Here is a 19228-nt window from a genome sequence, read left to right as displayed (position 1 = left end):
CCATTTTCATCTTTTTGGCCAGCCATCCTTGGAGAGAAAAGAGAGAGAGCTCTTCACTTTTTGCTTCCTTTTCTTGCCCAAATCTTGAAATCCAACAATTAATCTCCCAAATTTCTCCATAAAACTTACTTGCTAGGTAGTATTGAAGTGCTTGGTGGTTTTGTTTGGAGGGAAAGACTCTCATCTACCTTGTATGTTGTGTTCATAAGGTGAGTGGTTAAGGAATTCTTTCTTTGTTGGTTATGATGTGAAATTTGTTGGTGTTAGTAGTTAAAGATGCAATTTTGTGCAGTATTTCATGAATTATGGTTGGGCTGTCTAATTTTTCTATTTATTGGGAATTTTTCTGTTTTATATAGTTTATTGTAGTTAGCTAAGGTATGATAGCCTTAGATTGAATAATTTAGAGCCTCTATGTGTTAATGGTAGTTGATTGAGGAAAATTTCCGCTTTTGTAAGAAAATTTCAGATTTTAGGGTTTCACTTAGGGCTTTACTATGGTTGGCCCTTGCATTTGCAATCAATAGAGATTTAAGGGTATTTTGACTCAAATGAGATGAATGGAATGGCCTATGAGTTACCCTTGCACTTGTGTTCCGTTGGATGTTGTTGTTAGGTTGGAAATGTGAAGAAATTATGGGGAAGTGCTACCCAATTGATAAGAAATGTAGGTGGTCTTGATTGAGAGGGATTTGAATAGAAATGAAAGAATCTTGGAGTTGTTCACGTTCCACATTATTATCACCCCATTTTACATTTGGGCATTTTATACTAGTAATTTGATGTTCCTATGTTGACTCGTGATTGAGTCTCAAACATGCTTTTCTTGCTTGTTTAGGTCGTACCGGTGATCCGGGGCCTACGTCTGATGCAAACGTGTGAATTGCTTGATTGCTTCGGTGAGTGTATCATTGTATGGTCTATTATACTTGTTATGTGACTTGAATGACTCGAATGGGACGAGAGTGTACTTCATCGCTCTCGATCACTTATTTGTATTACTATTACTGTTTGACTGTGAAATGGTATATATGCATGATTTGACATCTGCTAGGGCTATGCCCGATTATTACTGTGAAATCTGAGCTCATTTCCTTAGGTCGTTATTCGAGTCGAGCCGGCAAGGGCTTGGGAAAATCGATAACGAACCTTCGGGTCACTGTTAGTCGAGTGGAGTGCTAACTCCTCGACCGTATGGTATACTCGAGTATTACCTTTTGTAACTGTAAGGTGTTCGGGCTCGATAAGGGGTGAACGGTGGAAGGAAACGGTGTAAAGAGGAGTCTATGGTCTTGTTTTCTCTTCAACGGTTGACGGAGTGTCAACGGGTATGATCAAGTACGGCAATTGGAAAACGGCCCTTGAGGGTCGACCGTATCCTTTTATATGTGGTTGTTATGATAAAAGCATTTGTGTGTTTGTTGGCCATGCATAGTGTGCTTATGAGTTTTGGTACCTCACGAGCGTAAGCTCACCCCCATTGTTTTGTTTTCCGTACAGGGACACTTTCTGAACCAAGTTTTGAGAAAACGAGTTGAGCTAGTTAGGCCTTTTGTTTTGAATCGCTTCTCGAATATTTGGAAAAGCCTTGATGTATATGAATTCAAGAATCTTTTGGAGTTGTATAATGTAAATGTGGGATTATATTTCCTCATATGTATATGACATGGATATGTTATGGCATGCATACATTGAGTTAGGGATTAACTGTTTTATGTGTTTGACTTGATTTGAGACGAGTACCGAATTTGAGCGAAGAAGAAAAATGTTAACGAAGTTACTGTTCACGAATCCGGCCAACTTCTGGCCGGATACAAGACCAGATATGCAGGGGAGGAAAAAAAATTTTAGGTTTTGGCCTCTAGCCGCAATCCGGCCAGAGCAATCCGGCTAGTTTTCGGCTAGATTACAGGCCGGATTGACAGGGGATTTCGACCCCTTTGGTTTTGGCCACTGCCTCATATCCGTCCAAGAATCCGGCCAGAAATCCGGCCAAATTCCGGCCGAATAGTGACGTGGCTGTTACTGTTCATCCGCGACAAATTTTTGTTTTTCATTTTCATGACCGATTTGAGTGCTCGAGCGCTGTACCTTCATTCGTAGTCATATGTTTGAAAGAAGAGCGACTTAATAAGGGTTGATCGCTCATTTTATTGAATTTTCTATCGTGAGTTAGGTGCGTTTTGTATGTTTCAGTTCCGTAGTCCTGGCGAGAGCTAGGCAGGCAGTCCGTTGAACCCTCTGGTTCGCCTTAGGGGGAGATGGGGCCGTCACAGTTGGTATCAGAGCCCAGGTTTAAGTTACTCTGGGCAAATTAGGACTTGATTTTGAGATTTGGTGAATATAGTGCTAGCAAACGCTTTTGTTTTATTGTATTGTCTGAGTGATCACTCATGACTCTCTTATAGGTATGGACGGAGCTGGTGGGAGCGGAGGTGAGCCGACGCGAAGATGTTATCGTGTTACCGACTACCAGGAGAGACCTAGAGGTCCGATCCGGCTGTGGTATACTTTTAGTCGTACTCGACGTTGTACCCGTTGCTAGAGGTACTCCTATGCCGATCATGTGGTTGTAGCGGTGCTAGAGGAGAGGAGGAGGCTCTGACACGCAGCCGTTCAGGATCACACTGAGATCCTTAGACTGAGAGGCGTCCTTAGGATGCAAGCCGACCGAATTGCGGAGCTCCAAGACGATTTAGTCATGGAGCAAAAGCGAGTGAATGCTCTTCAAGAGCAGTTGCATGTAGTGGAGGCTTCGAGTGTTGGGGCACCTGGAGAAGGAGTCACGCCCAGTCCTAGTCATGGGGGTGAATCTGTAGGCTCAGTTGGGAACTAGGTTAAAGTTCCTTGAGCCGTGTTTTGACCCGGGGTGTAGGGGACCTGGAAAGAGAGGTCGTTGTTAGCTATGTGGCCTTTTCCTAGGGTGGATAGTGACTTTTGGAAAATCCCGCTTTGTTTGAAGGGATCTTTTGTACATGTTCGACTGAATTACTGTATGACTATTATGTGTGACTGAACTACTGTATGACTACTCTGTGTTATATGAATGTATGTTCTATGTGTTTCTTTTTTTTTATGTGGTATTGGAGTAATTGTCTATGCTTATTATCTGTGAAGGGTTAACTGCTTTTCTAATGTTACAATTGTGCCTCAACCCTAGATTGACCTAGATTGATGGAAGGCACTCGTAGTGCCCGAGGCCGTGGACGTGGGGGTAGGCAACCCACGATTAAATGGGATGCGGGGACCGCTATGCCCGAACCAAATACTGAACCCTAAATCGACCCCAATATTCAGGTAGCCGCTGCTATCCAGCGGATGACCGATCTTCTAGCCCAGGTAGTGCAACAACAGGGCCTCAACCCTAATCCACCAGTTGGTAACCCCGAAAACCCTGGAAATCATGTCGAGAGCGAAGATCGAGCTCTTGAACGGTTTCAAAAATTCTCTCCACCAAAGTTTCTTGGAGGACCCGATCCAGACATGGCCGAACAGTGGCTAGAGAAGATGATAGATATTTTTGCCGCCTTACGCTACTCGGAAGAAAGGCAAGTTACTTTTGCGGTCTTCCAATTAGAAGGGGCCGCTCGCTCTTGGTGGAACATTATCCGGACCAAGTGGGAGAGAGAACAGACGCCACGGACATGGGTAAATTTTGTAAGGGAATTCAATGCCAAATACTTTCCGCCCTTGGTCCAAGAGAAAAAGGAAGACAAATTTATTCGTCTACGCCAAGACACTCAATCGGTGGCCAAATATGAGAGCCAATTCACACGATTGTCCAAGTTTGCCCCTGAACTTATTCTAACCGAACAAAGGAGGGCGAGACGTTTCCTTCAGGGGCTTGACGTAGAAATTCAAAAGGATTTGGCTGTGGCCCAAATCACCACCTTTAGTGATGCAGTTGAGAAAGCTTTACGATCTGAGAATGCCAGGCTTCAAGTAAGGAATTTTCAAAATAGAAAACGTGGAGCTTCCGGGAGTAGCTCAACTCAAGGGAATAAGAGTACCCCTCCCAAATTTGGAAGGGGAGCCGGAGGGGGACGGTTTTCGGGTACGGCAAGAGGGACTCCACCCCGAGGTGGCCAAACGGGACGAGGCCAGCAGAGAAGCGTCTCACAAGGAAGTTCAGCCACCGTTTCTCGTGGGTCGTGTAGCTTCTGTGGGAAACCAAACCACACGGAGAATGACTGTTGGAGGAAGCAGAACAAGTGCTTACGCTGCGGGAGTGCGGAGCACCGGCTAGCCAGTTGTCCGGTTCAGTCTCGAGAAGCGAAAGGAGCTACTCAGTCATCGAAGGCTACCTCAGATCAGTCACGGGTAGAAGGAGCAAAACCGAAGGTGCCTACTCGAGTATACTCCATCGAGCAACGTCCAGTTCCTGACTCGGCAGAGATGATGGAAGGTATGATCCCTGTCTTCCACCTCCTAGTTAGAATTTTGATAGACCCTGGTGCCACCCATTCCTTTGTTAACCCTGAGTTTATGTGTGGAATTGATATAAACCCTGTCACTCTCCCCTATTAGCTGGAGGTTAGTACTCCTACGGGGGATCAATGTTTGATTTCTAGCAAAATGTATACAAATTGTGAAATCTAGGTAGGAGAGAGAAAGTTGTTAGGGAATTTGATATGTTTGGCCATTAAGGGGTACGATGTGATATTGGGCATGGATTGGTTGGCTCAATACGATGCCCAACTAGACTATAAGAGGAAAATAGTAGAATTTCGTATCCCTGGGGAGGCAACTTTAAGGTTAGATGTGAGGGGTAGTCTAGCCTCATCTGCTATGATTTCGGGAATTCGGGCTAGGAAACTACTGAGTAGAAGGGCACAAGGGTTCCTAGCTTTTCTCATTAACACTCCTACCGATAGACTGAAAATAGAAAATGTTCCAGTAGTGAGTGAGTATCCAGACGTATTTCCCGATGAATTAGTGAATCTACCTCCGGAAAGAGAAATTGAGTTTGAAATTAACCTATTACCGGGAACTTCTCCTATCTCCAAGACTCCCTACCGAATGGCACCTGCTGAACTCAAAGAGTTGAAGGTGCAGTTGCAAGACCTTTTAGAGCGGGATTTTATTCATGAGAATGGATCACCTTGGGGGGCACCTGTTCTCTTTGTTAAAAAAAAGGATGGGACCTTGAGACTGTGTATCGATTACCGAGGATTGAACAACGTGACCGTTAAGAATAAGTATCCACTACCCCACATTGATGAGTTATTTGATCAGTTGCAAGGCGCAGTGGTCTTCTCGAAACTAGACATCCAACAGGGATACTGTCAATTGTTGATTAGGAAGGAAGATGTGCCTAAGACTGCCTTCAATTCTCGGTATGGGCATTACGAATTCACCGTGATGCCTTTTGGACTAACCAATGCCCATGCCGCTTTTATGGACCTTATGCATCGGATTTTCAAACCCTATCTGGACCGATTTGTCATTGTCTTTATTGATGACATTTTGGTTTATTCAAAAACCCGTGAGGAGCATGTGCAATATTTGAAAGAGGTCTTACAAACCCTGAGGGAGCACTAGTTGTACGTCAAATTTAGTAAGTGCGAGTTTTGGCTAGAGAAGGTTTCTTTCCTGGGGCATGTGATTTCAAAAGAAGGAATTGCTGTAGATCCGGCCAAGGTAGAGGCAGTGACTGAGTGGAAGAGACCCGATAATCCTACAAAAATTCGAAGTTTTTTAGGGTTGGCAGGTTATTACCGGCGATTCATCAAAGATTTTTCGAAACTTGCCAGTCCTTTAACTGATCTGACAAAGAAGGGTGGTCAGTTTCTGTGGAGTGATAAGTGTGAAAACAGCTTTCAGGAGTTGAAGCGAAGGTTGACCATGGCCCCTAACCTGGCCTTGCCTAACGGTAAGGACAGTTTCACTGTTTACACCGACGCCTCTAAAGAAGGTTTGGGATGCGTACTGATGCAACACCAGAATGTGATAGCCTATGCTTCTAGAAAACTGAAAATCCATGAACAAAACTATCCCACCCACGACTTAGAGCTGGCAGCAGTTGTCTTTGCTCTGAAATAGTGGAGACACTATCTGTACGGGGTGACCTTTGAGGTCTATTCCGATCATAAGAGCCTTAAATATCTCTTTTCCCAGAAGGAGTTGAACATGAGACAACGCTGGTGGATGGAATTCTTAGAAGATTATGATTGTACTATTAACTATCATCCGGGTAAGGCTAATGTTGTAGCTGATGCCCTAAGTCGGAAGGCTCAGATTTCTGGGTTAATGGTGAAAGAGTGAGAATTGTTGGGAACCGTTGGGGAGTGGAATCCAAAATTGGAACATAAGAAGATAACTTTTGGGAATATCCGTGTGACATCCACACTATTGGATTGAATTAAAGAGGCTCAAACGAAGGATTTGATGATTCAGAAATGGGTGGAAAATGTGAAGAAAGGAGAAATTTTGGATTTCAATTTAAGTCCTGAGGGGATTTTGAGATTTCGGAATCGAATAGTGGTGCCTAATGATGAAAACCTGAGAAGGGAAATTTTGGAGGAAACTCATCGATCCAAATATACAATCCATCCGGATAGTAACAAGATGTATCAGGATTTGCGACAATTGTACTGGGGGGACAAGATGAAGAGGGAGATAGCCCAATTGGTACAAACCTGTCTTGTATGCTAGCAGGTTAAGGCCGAACACCAAAAACCTTCGGGACTACTTCAGCTTCTGGAGATACCTGAATGGAAATGGGAGCATATCACCATGGACTTTGATGTGTGCATGACCCAGAGCCCAGTCCGAGTCCCATTGGGCCCTGTCACACGTGCACGGGCCAAGCTCTTCAAAGAATCCCTCCAAGCCCTTGTTCGAGTTGTCCAAGATCAACATGGAGCCCATAGAGATATTGAAGGCTTGGAAAGAGTCAATCAAGCAACTTACACTTTGATCCAAGCCCATGAAGAATCAAGTGGGCCTCTTTGTGAGTCGGCCGAGTAGGGCCTTAGTCGTTGTTATTTATTTAGTTGGATTAGTTCCTTAGTAGAAGGCATGGGCCGGCCCATCTTGAAGACAAGCTGGCCGACTTTTTCCTTAGGGTGTCTTTAGGGTTTTCTTGTTATCTCTAGCCTATAAATAGGCTAGCTTTGTAAGGTTAAAGATACAAGTTTTATGAATAAAATTCCTAGTACTTTCGTTTTCTTTCTAGAGAATTCGAGCCTTTAACTTGCTTTGGCAAGGGTTATTGAGCAATCTTGCGTCCTGTCCTTGATTGTTCATCCGACCTATTCCCCTAGAGTATTCACCTTCATCGGAGTGTCGTCTACCACCTAAGTCAAATCGTGTCGTCCGTTTGACTCTAGGCTCCGCAGACCAAGCGTTGGACAACCTCGCTAGATCCTTGGGCAAACGTGCTACGTGTCTCGAAACGTGTCGATCGAGGAACGTATCAGTTGGCTTCAGAGCTTTGGTGGAGGTATCTTCCGTTATATCCGTAGTTTGTCTTAATTTCCTTAATTTTTTCCTCTGCCTTGACTTAGTCAAAAAAAAATAAAAAATTCTGCTCGTGTGTTTCCTTGTGTTGCAAATCTGTCCGTTGTTTAGTACCTCATCGTTGCGCCCAATTCTTGGTCAAAGTTGTGCCCAATCTGTCCGTAGCTGTTGTTCTTGTTGCGCCTTTGTTAGTCAAAAAAAAACACAAACAAAATCTGTTTGCATCGCTTGTCAAAAAAAAAAAAAGAGATTTCTGTCCGTTAGTTCTTGTCTTTGGTCGCGTCCAATTCTGGTCGGTTGTGTGTTCTTGTTGCTAGCTCCAATCTGACCAGATTTTGTACTCTTGTTGCATCCATTCTGGCCAGCAATTGGCCATAGCCAAATCTGCTGAAAAAAAAAATACGGATAGGGTTTTCTAAGTTGCGGCTAGGGTTTTTGCTTTGTTGTCAAATCTGTCCAAGTCTTATTAGCTTATCCAAGTTGTTTGCTTATCTTATCTAAACTGATTTGGGGTTAATACTTGTTGGGTTGGTGAATCTTGAGGGAAATCTACAAGGTTTATAGGATCTTGAAGTTCTTGATCACTATCTTGAATTTCTTGAAAGTCTTGACGAAATCTTGCAAGCTTGAGGGAGTTGGGTTGTGCGTTCTTGCGTATTGAGGGCTGACCATATTTCTGGTTCGGCCAAGTGTTGTGGTATCCGTTTGTTAAAAAAAAAAACAACAACAAAACAAAACAGAAACGAAAGGAAACAAGAAGCGCAATCGAGTAGCAAGAAAAACAAGAGGGAACACTGCACTTTTATTACCAAATCTGTCTTATTGCATCATGTACCCAAACCAGCAATTACACCAAGGAAAAGAATTCAAAAGTTTTGGCCTACCTCTTCTTGAAATTCTTGGTCACCTTGAGCCTTGATCACTTGAACAACCTTTTTTTGAGGTTCTCGATTATCTTGAACCTTAAACACTTGCACCTCTCTTCGAATAAAAAGTTTCTTGTATGATCTTGCATCCATACGGGGTTTTCTTGGTTTAGGCGTGAATTTCTTGGGTGTTTCTTGAGCGAGACGCTTGGGGAATTCATGAGTGACATTGCTTGCATTGTTTTGGGAAGCCATTGTCTTGGACGAATACCAAACTGCCTTGCCGAATTAAAAATCTGGTTTGGAGTAGAGAGAGAGCTGAATTGCTTGGCAAGTTGCGGCTGTGAGAGAGGGAGTTTATTAGGAGGGTTAGCCGACTTAGGGAAGGATTTGAGAAGGCAGAAATCTGGAAAATTTTGAAGGCCCAATTCGGTTGAAAACCAAGCTACCAAATCCGGCTTGTGAGGGTGTGAAGGGTGCGGCTGTGAGAGGGGGATTTTAGGGCAAGACTAACCGACCTTGGGTTGGGTTTGAGAGGTAAATTTCTGGAAGTTTGCGGGTAAGAGAGAGGAGGAACCGAATCTGTTTGGAGAAGGATTAGGAAGTTGCTTAAGAAAGGTCTTCAAAGGAGTTTCCAACTCTAACTTGTTTTCCACTCTTTGGTTTAGGAGACTAAGCAAACAAACTTGAATAACTCTTGGACACTTCCCTATATTTTCTCCTCTATTTTAGGATACTCCCCTATATTCTCTCATCCACTTTAGGAAACCACTCCTACCTCTTAGGATTTTTAGAGTTTCCTTTCTTGGCAATATTTCCAATCTATCCACCCCCCTTAAGCCTTCCAAAACCGTCCTTCCCTTCACAAAATTTCACCCAATTGCCCTTCGCTCTTGTTTACTCTTGTGGGGAAAAGTCGGTAACGACCATTGGACTCGCGCAACATTTCTCAACTACCTAAACCAACAGGTAAAGGTACTTGGTAAGTCTAATAGAGTGAATTGAGCACCACACACGAGCGTGAGGAATACACTAAGGGAGTGAAGTAAGGATTATATTTGCATTTTCTTTGCTTGTTACTAACCTTTGCAGGGGCGTCAAGAAAGACATGGAGCAACAACAAGCAACCACCGATCCTTCATTGTTATTCGCCGCGATGAAGAATGAGCTCAGGCGAATCAGTGAGCAACAAATGGAGACGTTACACACTCGTTTTGATGAGTTGTCCAGGAGCCTTACACGAGGCTCTCATTTTAGGTCCCACAACCGGAGTAACCACAGCACCAAAGAAGCAAATAGCGAAGACTACTCCGCTAGTGAGGATGAGGAGCGACCTGGGAGGCCTACAAGGGACACGCCCAAGAACGAACTCAAGGGGCTTAAGATTCAAGTCCCCGCATTCAAAGGTAAAAGTGACCCTGAAGCTTACTTGGAGTGGGAAGGCCGTATCGAGATGGTCTTCGACTGCTACGACTACAACGAGGAATAAAACGCACTAGTAGTGAGGACCAATAGAAGGAGAATGGGGGAACCACGTGTCCGGACTTGGCGAGAACTCAAGGCACTAATGCGCAAGCGATTTGTTCCTAGCTACTACAATCGCGATCTCCACTCTAAGCTTCAAACCCTCACGCAAGGCAACATGAGTGTGGAGGACTACTACAAAGAAATCAAGATGGCCATGATGAGGGCCAACATTCAAGAAGACAATGATGCCACGATGGCAAGGTTTCTTAGAGGTCTTAATCCTGACCTTCAAGAAGCCTTGGAGCTCCAACATTACTTGGACATGCACGACCTTCTAGAACTCGCTATTAAGGCCGAGCGGGGAAAGAAGCTAAGACGAGGAGCCCGTACTTTCCAATCTTCTAACACCGCTTCATGGAGGGGCAACCAACCACGAAGAGCGACCCACGAAGTTGGAAGTGCGACCACACCAACCTCTTCTACCCGAATCCAAGGTAACGCCTCAACCCGTAATGCCTATTCTACACCTAACAAGGTTTCCGATGTGTCCAGGTCTATTTCTAAGGCACCACAAGAGACTCCTAAAACTAGAAGTAGGGACATCAAATGTTTTAAGTGCCAAGGGTTTGGGCATATTCAATCTCAATGTCCAAACCAACGGGTCATGCTAATCACTCACACTGACGAGATCGTGTCCGATGACGACGACTGTGAGGAGCTACCCGAATTGACCAAAGGCGACTGCCTGGGTGACGACTCTGCTGAGGAAGACTGCTCGCCTACACAAGGGGAAGTAGGGTGTTTGGTGGCACGACGAGTGCTAACTGCCCGAGTTAAGGAGGACGAGCAGCTACAACGGGAGAACCTATTTTACACCCGTTGCAAGGTAGGTGACAAGGTGTGTAGCCTCATCATCGACGGTGGGAGTTGCACAAATGTGGCAAGCTTACTCATGGTTGAGAGCTTAGGGCTTCCAACCACTAGACATCCACACCCTTATCGCCTCCAATGGTTGAGCGAGGAAGGAGAGGTACGTGTCTTCAAATAGGTACGCATTCCTTTTTCCATTGGAACTTACACCGATGAAGTTGTTTGTGACGTCGTGCCTATGCATGCTACCCATGTTATCTTGGGTCGACCCTGGCAATTTGACAAACACGTCACATTCGACGGAGGGCCAACAAACATGATGGCAAACGCAAGGTTCTCACACCACTCACACCTGCACAAGTGTATAAGAACCAACTTAAGCTACAAAGAGAGTGTGAACAAGACCGTCAAAGGAGGAAACAAAAGGCGGTCGACCCTGGTAACGGCTCTACTCCTGTAAGTGAGCCATCGACCAAGGGTCAAGGGAGTACACCTAGTGTTACGCGGGACAAATCACTCACTGCACCCACCACTAGGAAGCAAAACATGATTATTAAGGCTAAGGACGTTAGGAAAGTTGTCAATTCTGATCAGCCTGTACTTCTCATGATTTGCAAACATGTGCTTTTAGATGTTGCTGAACTTGATAAGGCATTGCCTGCGAGTATGGTTGCTCTCTTGCAGGAATTTGAGGATGTTTTCCCTGACGAAGTCCCTGATGGCTTACCACCTATTCGAGGGATCGAGCACCAAATCGACCTCATCCCTGGAGCACCACTACCCAACAAACCTACCTACCGCATGGGCCCTGAGGAGACCAAGGAGCTGCAAAGGCAAGTTGATGGCCTATTAGGTAAGGGTTGGGTGAAAGAGAGTCTAAGTCCTTGCGCTGTGCCTGTGGGTCCTTGTCCCCAAAAAGGATGGTACCTGGCACATGTGCACTGATTGCCGGGCTGTAAATGCTATCACTGTCAAGTATCGGCATTCCATTCCTAGACTTGATGATATGCTTGATGAACTCGACGGTGCTATTATTTTCACCAAAATCGACTTAAGGAGTGGCTATCATCAAATTAGGATGAAAGAAGGCGATGAGTGGAAGACAGCCTTCAAAACCAAACATGGTCTCTATGAGTGGTTTGTCATGCCTTTTGACTTGACTAATGCCCCTAGCACCTTCATGCGACTAATGAACCATGTTTTGAGACATTTTATTGGCAAATTTGTCATTGTTTACTTTGATAACATCCTGATCTATAGTCGTAGTGAGCATGAGCACTTGGAGCATGTACGATTAGTTCTTGAGACACTTCGACAGGCGCGTCTATACGCTAACCTCAAGAAGTGCACCTTTTGTACTAACGAGCTTGTGTTTCTAGGCTATGTGATGAGTTCGCAGGGCATCAAGGTGGACAAATCCAAGATTGAGGCCATCGAGCAATGGCCAACTCCTACATCCGTTCCTGACGTGCGCAGCTTTTTTGGATTGGCTGGCTTTTACCGATGATTTGTCAAAAATTTTGGCACTATTGCCGCCCTATTGACGCCATGACAAAGAAGAATGACAAGTTCCACTGGGGAGAATCACAAGAACAAGCATTTCTCGCCCTCAAGGACACACTCACACATGCACCTGTGTTAGCATTACCAAACTTTAACAATACCTTTGAAATTGAATGTGATGCCTCTGGTGTAGGTATTGGAGCAGTCCTTATGCAAGACAAGAGGCCGTGTGCCTTCTTTAGCGAGAGGTTGGGAGGAGCTGCATTAAACTACCCCACGTACGACAAGGAGTTGTACGCCTTAGTGAGGGCCTTGGAGACCTGGCAACATTATCTTCGCCCTCGGGAGTTCGTGATACACACTGATCACGAGTCTTTGAAGTACCTCAAAGGGCAACCCAAGTTAAGCAAGAGACATGCCAAATGGGTAAGCTTCATTGACACCTTCTCTTATGTGATTAAGTACAAGACTGGTAAGACAAATGTGGTAGCTGATGCCTTGTCACGTAGACACTCCTTGCTTGCCTGTCTTGATGCCAAGTTACTCAGGTTCGAAATGGTTAAGGAACTCTATACACATGATCATGACTTTGGTGATATCTATGCTGCTTGTGTTAAGAGCCCGCATGGAAAGTACTTTTTGCATGATGGATTTCTATTCCATGTAGATAAACTGTGTGTACCTAATTCTTCCATTCGTGATCTTTTGATTCGAGAGGCACATAGTGGTGGTCTCATGGGCCACTTTGGCATTGCCAAGACTCTGGTCATGTTACAAGAGCACTTTTACTGGCCCCATATGCGTAGGGATGTTGAACGCATGGTTGGTAGGTGTGCTACTTGTCACAAGGCAAAGTCTAAGACAAATCCATATGGCTTGTATACCCCATTACCTATTCCTCACCATCCTTGGGTTGACTTGTCTGTGGACTTTGTACTAGGTTTGCCTAGATCGCCAAAGGGTAATGACTCCATATTTGTAGTGGTTGATCGATTTTCTAAGATGGCTCATTTTGTCCCCTGTCACAAAACTGACGATGCATCTCATATTGCACATTTATTCTTTAAGGAGATTGTTCGTCTGCATGGCATGCCTAGGACTATTGTTAGTGACAGAGATGTAAAGTTCCTGAGTTATTTTTGGAAGACTTTGTAGTCCAAACTGGGCACTAGGCTATTATTCTCCACCACTAGTCATCTACAAAGTGATGGACAAACTGAAGTTGTCAACCGCACACTTGGCACTTTACTTCGGGCCTTGATCAAAAAGAATCTTAAGTCTTGGGAAGAATGCTTACCTCATGTTGAATTTGCCTATAATCGAACTGTGCATAGTGCAACACAATATTCTCCCTTTGAGATTGTTTATGGCTTCAACCCCCTGACCCCCCTTGATTTGGTGCCCTTACCTTCCTCTGAGCACACCAGCTTAGATGGGAAAAAGAAAGCTGTTTTGTGCGCAGGTTACATGAAGCCGTTCGAGCAAACATTGAGAAGCGTACGCAGCAATACATCCAGCAAGCCAACAAACACCGTCGCAAGATGATTTTTGAGCCTGGAGATTGGGTTTGGCTCCACTTGAGGAAAGAGCGATTTCCCAAGCAACGTCACAGCAAATTATCCCCAAGAGGTGATGGACCCTTTCGGGTGCTCCAGCAGGTCAATGACAACGCATACAAATTGGAGCTACCTGGGAGTACAATGTTAGCGCGACCTTCAATGTCACGGACCTGAGCCCATTTCTTGGTGAGGAGGATCCAGATTTGAGGGCAAATCCTTCTCAAGAGGAGGGGACTGATGTGTGCATGACCCAGAGCCTAGTCCGAGTCCCATTGGGCCCCGTCACGCGTGCACAGGCCAAGCTCTTCAAAGAATCCCTCCAAACCCTTGTTCGAGTTGTCCAAGATCAACATGGAGCCCATAGAGATATTGAAGGCTTGGAAAGAGTCAATCAAGCAACTTACACTTTGATCCAAGCCCATGAAGAATCAAGTGGGCCTCTTTGTGAGTCGGCCGAGTAGGGCCTTAGTCGTTGTTATTTATTTAGTTGGATTAGTTCCTTAGTAGAAGGCATAGGCCGGCCCATCTTGAAGACAAGCTGGCCGACTTTTTCCTTAGGGTGTCTTTAGGGTTTTCTTGTTATCTCTAGCCTATAAATAGGCTAGCTTTGTAAGGTTAAAGATACAAGTTTTATGAATAAAATTCCTAGTACTTTCGTTTTCTTTCTAGAGAATTCGAGCCTTTAACTTGCTTTGGCAAGGGTTATTGAGCAATCTTGCGTCCTGTCCTTGATTGTTCATCCGACCTATTCCCCTGGAGTATTCACCTTCATCGGAGTGTCGTCCACCACCTAAGTCAAATCGTGTCGTCCGTTTGACTCTAGGTTCCGCAGACCAAGCGTTGGACAACCTCGCTAGATCCTTGGGCAAACGTGCTACGTGTCTCGAAACGTGTCGATCGAAGAACGTATCAGACTTCATTTCTAGACTACCTAGAACCCAAAAAAGACATGATGCCGTTTGGGTAATCGTTGATCGGTTGACCAAGTCAGCTTATTTCTTAACTGTGAATATGAAGTATTCCATGGATAAGTTAGCTTGAGTGTATTTGGAGGAAATTGTGAGATTACATGGTGTGCCCGTGAGTATAGTTTCCGACCGAGACCCTTGTTTCGTGTCCAGATTTTAGCAAAAGTTTCAGGAGACTTTGGGGACGAAGTTGAATTTAAGCACCACTTATCATCCTCAGACGGATGGACAGTCGGAGCGGACGATTCAAACCCTCGAGGATATGTTACGCACTTGTATTCTAGATTTCGGGGGTAGTTGGGGTCAACATATGACCTTAGTGAAGTTCGCCTACAATAACAGTTACCATTCGTCGATCCAAATGGTACTATATGAAGCTCTTTATGGGCAAAGGTGCCGTTCACCGATATACTGGGATGAAGTAGGAGAAAAGAAGATCCTAGACTCTACTATCATTCCTTGGATGGAGGATGCCCAAGAAAAGATTAAGTTAATCCGTCAGAGACTCCAAACAGCTCGAAGCCGCCAGAAGAGCTACGCAGATAACCGAAGGAAAGATCTGGAATTTGAAGTCGGAGACCATGTTTTCCACAAGATTACCCCGTTGCGGAGTGTTACAGCTGGCAGAGGAAAGAAACTCAAACCTAGATTCGTAGGACCCTTCCCGATTCTCCAACGGGTTGGGAAAGTAGCCTACAGACTCGAGTTGCCGCCAAGCTTGTCACGGATTCACGATGTATTCCATGTATCAATGCTCAAAAAGTACTACCCCGATCCAACTCACATTGTGCCACCGAAGGAGATTGAAATTGACAAATCCCTTACCTACGAGGAGAGGCCGATGCGAGTACTTGATAGAAAAGTTAAGGAGCTAAGGAATAAACAAATTCCACTGGTGAAGATTCTGTGGAAGAACCACGGAGTCGAAGAGGCGACTTGGGAGATGGAGGAGGAGATGAAAAAGAAATACCCTGGACTGTTTAATGACTCAGGTGAGAAATTTCGAGGACGAAATTTTTTTAATGGGGAGAGAGTGTGAGATCCCGAAAATTTTCTTATTTTCTAGGCGTTTATTTTAGGCTTTTGGGCTTAATTTTGGTGTTTTCCTTAATATGTGCATTTTCTGGGGATTTTATGAGAAAATATGAATTTTAAATCATTTTTCTTGAAATTGTAGACACCAAATTTTTTAACTTTATTTTTCATTATTAGTTTTATTGATGTTTATTTTAGTTTGGTTTTAATAATCTCATTTTTAGACATTTTAGAAAAAGAAAGAAAAAGAAAAGCATTCAAAAAATATGATTTAGTCGTTTGTAATTTAAATTCAATGCTTTCTTGAAAGTGGAAAAAAAGGAAAAAGTGAAAAATGATGAAAAATGAAAAATGAAAGGAAAAAGATTGAAAATGGAAATTTTGTTGTTTTAGTTTGTTTATTTTGATGTAAAATTGTTGTTTTTTATTACGTAGTTTTTATTATTATTTTTGTTAAATTAATCTCAAAAAAAAAAAAAAAACAAATACGCGACATTGTTGCTGCGTTTTTCGCAGCTTTGCAAGGAAGGGCTCAGGAGACCTTAGGCTGCAAATATAGAAGAGATGTTTTGAGTGTTTAGGGTTGAGAGCTCCCATATAAATAGAAAAGGGATGGACAACCGCAAAGGGGGGGGAGGTTTTTTAGAGAGCTAGAGAGGTTGACGGTGAGGAAAAAAAAAAAAACAGCAGAGGGAGATTGACGGACTGAAAAGCTAGAGAGCAAAAAGAAAGGGACCGAGGGCTAAGGAGTGAAAGGGTTGCGGCTGATTAAGGGAAGGGGAGAGGTTTTAGCAAAGAGCGGAGAGGTTTAGCAGGCGGCGGTTTTGAAAGAGAGAAAGAGAAAAGGGTAACAACCGAGAGTAAAAGAAAAAATCTGGTTGAAGACTAGAGAGAAAGGAAGGTTAGTCGCAGCCGAGAGCAAGAGGAGGAGAGAACCACTTGGCTAGATAGCAAACTGAGAGTGACGAACCAGCGGAGAAGAGGAAAAACTGGAAAGAGAACAAAAAACCTAGAGGTTGCCGGATCTCCATACGTTCACTGGCAGATTTCTTCATCAAAGTTGCGGCAGGTCTCGTGGATCTACTGCAGAGCTCGATCACCTCTCAAAGTAACTTTTTCTTTCCCTTTTCTTCCGCTTGCCCATACTCAAGTTGATACGCTGCAATATCCAGTTCTGCGTTTTCATGCTTTTTCTTTCATTCCTTTGTTTTCGGTTCTTTTCTTTGTCATGCGTTGTAGTCTCAGATTTTTCCTCACACCTTTGCATCCGGATTTTTGTATCTGTAAAATTCCACAAAATGAAGCTTAGGTTGATATTGGTCTCATGGGTGCAGAAAAATGAAGTCTTGATGGAGTTTGTTTTGTGAATTTGTGGGCTCTGCTTTATTTTTTTTTTTTAGATTTTGTTGTTCAAGTTTGTCCTGAGAAAATGAATTTTGATGGCTAATGCCTGGTGAAAATTTTGTCCCAAATCGTGTGTTTTTGTTATGGAAATCTGGTTTGCTAGAGGTGAATTCAGACAATGTCCTGCGTATTTTTGTTCTGCAAAGAAGGTTACGATTCTAGGATTGAATTTTTGCTTGTTTGGATTGTTGAAGTTCTGACTGAGCTTAGGACTTCTGTTGCTTTTGCTTGCTGTGTGATGGTGATACCATGTCTATGCCTGCCTGCATCTTAAAGTAGCAATTTGCGATGTAGTATCAGGCTGCAACAAGGCCAATCTATTGCAGCGATGTTAATGAGGCTGGATTTTTGGTTAGCTGAGGTTCTAGTTTGGTCTTATTGTTCTTTTGGGTCTGTTTTGCCATTAGATAGTGATGCCATGATATGCGTCTGCTGCAATTTATTGCAGCAAAGTGTGGTATAACGGCAGGACATGACATAGACATTCGTTTTTGCAAATGAGTAAAGCCTTCGCTGCTCCAAGTTCATCTTCTTTTGCTGGGTTTATGTTCAGTTTCTTTGTTGATTTCAGTGAAGTAGACAATGGTATTTGACGGTTTAGTTTAGAGCTTTAATGTTTGGTGAAAAGTTTAGATTAAGGTCGTGCATTTGAACCAGAAATATGCGTTTGTCAATGAAAATGCAGCAGACTTCTCTTTCTGTTGTAGCAGCTTTCGTTCTTCAATGTTTGCATGATTTCCTCCTATGTTTTTGCTGATTTAGGATGTCCAAGTTCTGTTTTTGCTGTCGAGTTTAAAGGTTTGTATGTTAGAACAAGGAAGCTTTGATTAAGGCATGTGATTAAATCTGAAGTTGGTGTTTTGTCAATGAAAAATGCAGCAGTCTTGCTTGTTTCTTTAAATGCAGAAATTTTCCTCGTATGCATGCATGGAACTTTCTGAAATTGTCCTTTAACCCCTCAAGTTTCCCCTTATGCCACTATGACCCAAAAATTGGGAAAACTCGTCAATTTGGTCCTTGTTAGTTTAATTTTTGCAACTTCATTGTTTGTTTGCTTCAATTAACTACTATGCTTTGTTTCGATAGTACTTAAGTCATGACTTTAGGGACTTTATGATCAAGTGAGTTTTGTTTTGCACATTTCTTTTAATTTTTCTTAAATAAAGTGGTACCTTGACCTTTTTATTGTTTTGAAGCCATTTTTACTTCATTTGATTACCATCGCGAGGGAGGTATAATTTCTTTTACTTTTTTGTCATGCCTCTATGTGATCCAACGTGTTATGGGAATACGCATGTCTACTTTGCTTTCCTTGTCTTTCCTTGATTCTTTTCGTTTATTTCATTTATTTTTGCTTTTATGGGGTATGTGTACACCTCTTGGCTTGTAATAGATAGGGCTTGGAGAGCACTTGAGGAAGACCTATTGAAGACGTGTGCCTAGCTAGCAAATGTAATAGTTAGGTTTTATTCGCTTTCTCTTCTTGCTTTGTGTGATTTGCATGTTTGTACGTGTTAATTCGCTTTCTTAGGTTTTGCATCTAGTCGAGCATGTTAAGTGTTATGTGCTATGTGTTTATAAGTGATTGACATGTCTACTCGCTTTCCATAGCCTGAATGAATGTGATGGATGAATGTACGTTTCCACTAGTCCAACGCTAGTCGGAATTCATAGAATGGGCTAGTCCAACGCTAGACCCTTAGGGATTTCCCCTCGTTAGTACATGTTTGCATGTTCATTACATGTCATGCATTCTTTTAGTTTTTCTATCATTTGGCATGTCCCTCTAATCCCCTTTCCCCTCACTTTAGGTCTTGCATCTCATGCTAGTTAGGGTACATTTGCCTGAAGAGTCCCCTTCTGATAAGGGAAACGAGCGAGTGTGGCTACTCGATAGCCTTAGCACGCTAGTTTTGCTTTCTAATCAAAGGAAAAATCGAAGTCGAAAAAGTTAGGAGTCATTCCCATACCCGACCTGATGCATTCCTTTAGGTTCATTCATTCTCATTTATCACTTACTCATTCTTTTCAATTCACATTTCCTCATCACTTTTCCTTTCCTTATTGTTCATTTTGATTTCTACTTCACAAAATT

General features: G+C 43.4%; 1 protein-coding gene across 1 annotated transcript; it reads left to right on the top strand.

The window, feature by feature from the left end:
* The first annotated feature begins 4668 nt into the window (after window positions 1–4668).
* On the top strand, window positions 4669–17960 carry LOC140004791 (uncharacterized). Its single transcript, XM_072044936.1, has 8 exons — window positions 4669–5198; window positions 5754–5925; window positions 6043–6260; window positions 9420–9733; window positions 14979–15686; window positions 17283–17374; window positions 17428–17484; window positions 17841–17960. Exons 1-8 carry the CDS (start codon window positions 4669–4671, stop codon window positions 17958–17960), a joined length of 2211 nt encoding a protein of 736 aa, XP_071901037.1.
* Window positions 17961–19228: the final 1268 nt, after the last annotated feature.

This window comes from Coffea arabica, chromosome 4c (assembly GCF_036785885.1).
Source record: "Coffea arabica cultivar ET-39 chromosome 4c, Coffea Arabica ET-39 HiFi, whole genome shotgun sequence".
Classification (NCBI taxonomy): Eukaryota; Viridiplantae; Streptophyta; class Magnoliopsida; order Gentianales; family Rubiaceae; genus Coffea; species Coffea arabica.
Note: the sequence above shows the minus strand (reverse complement) of the source record. Positions and strands in the feature narration are given on the sequence as shown.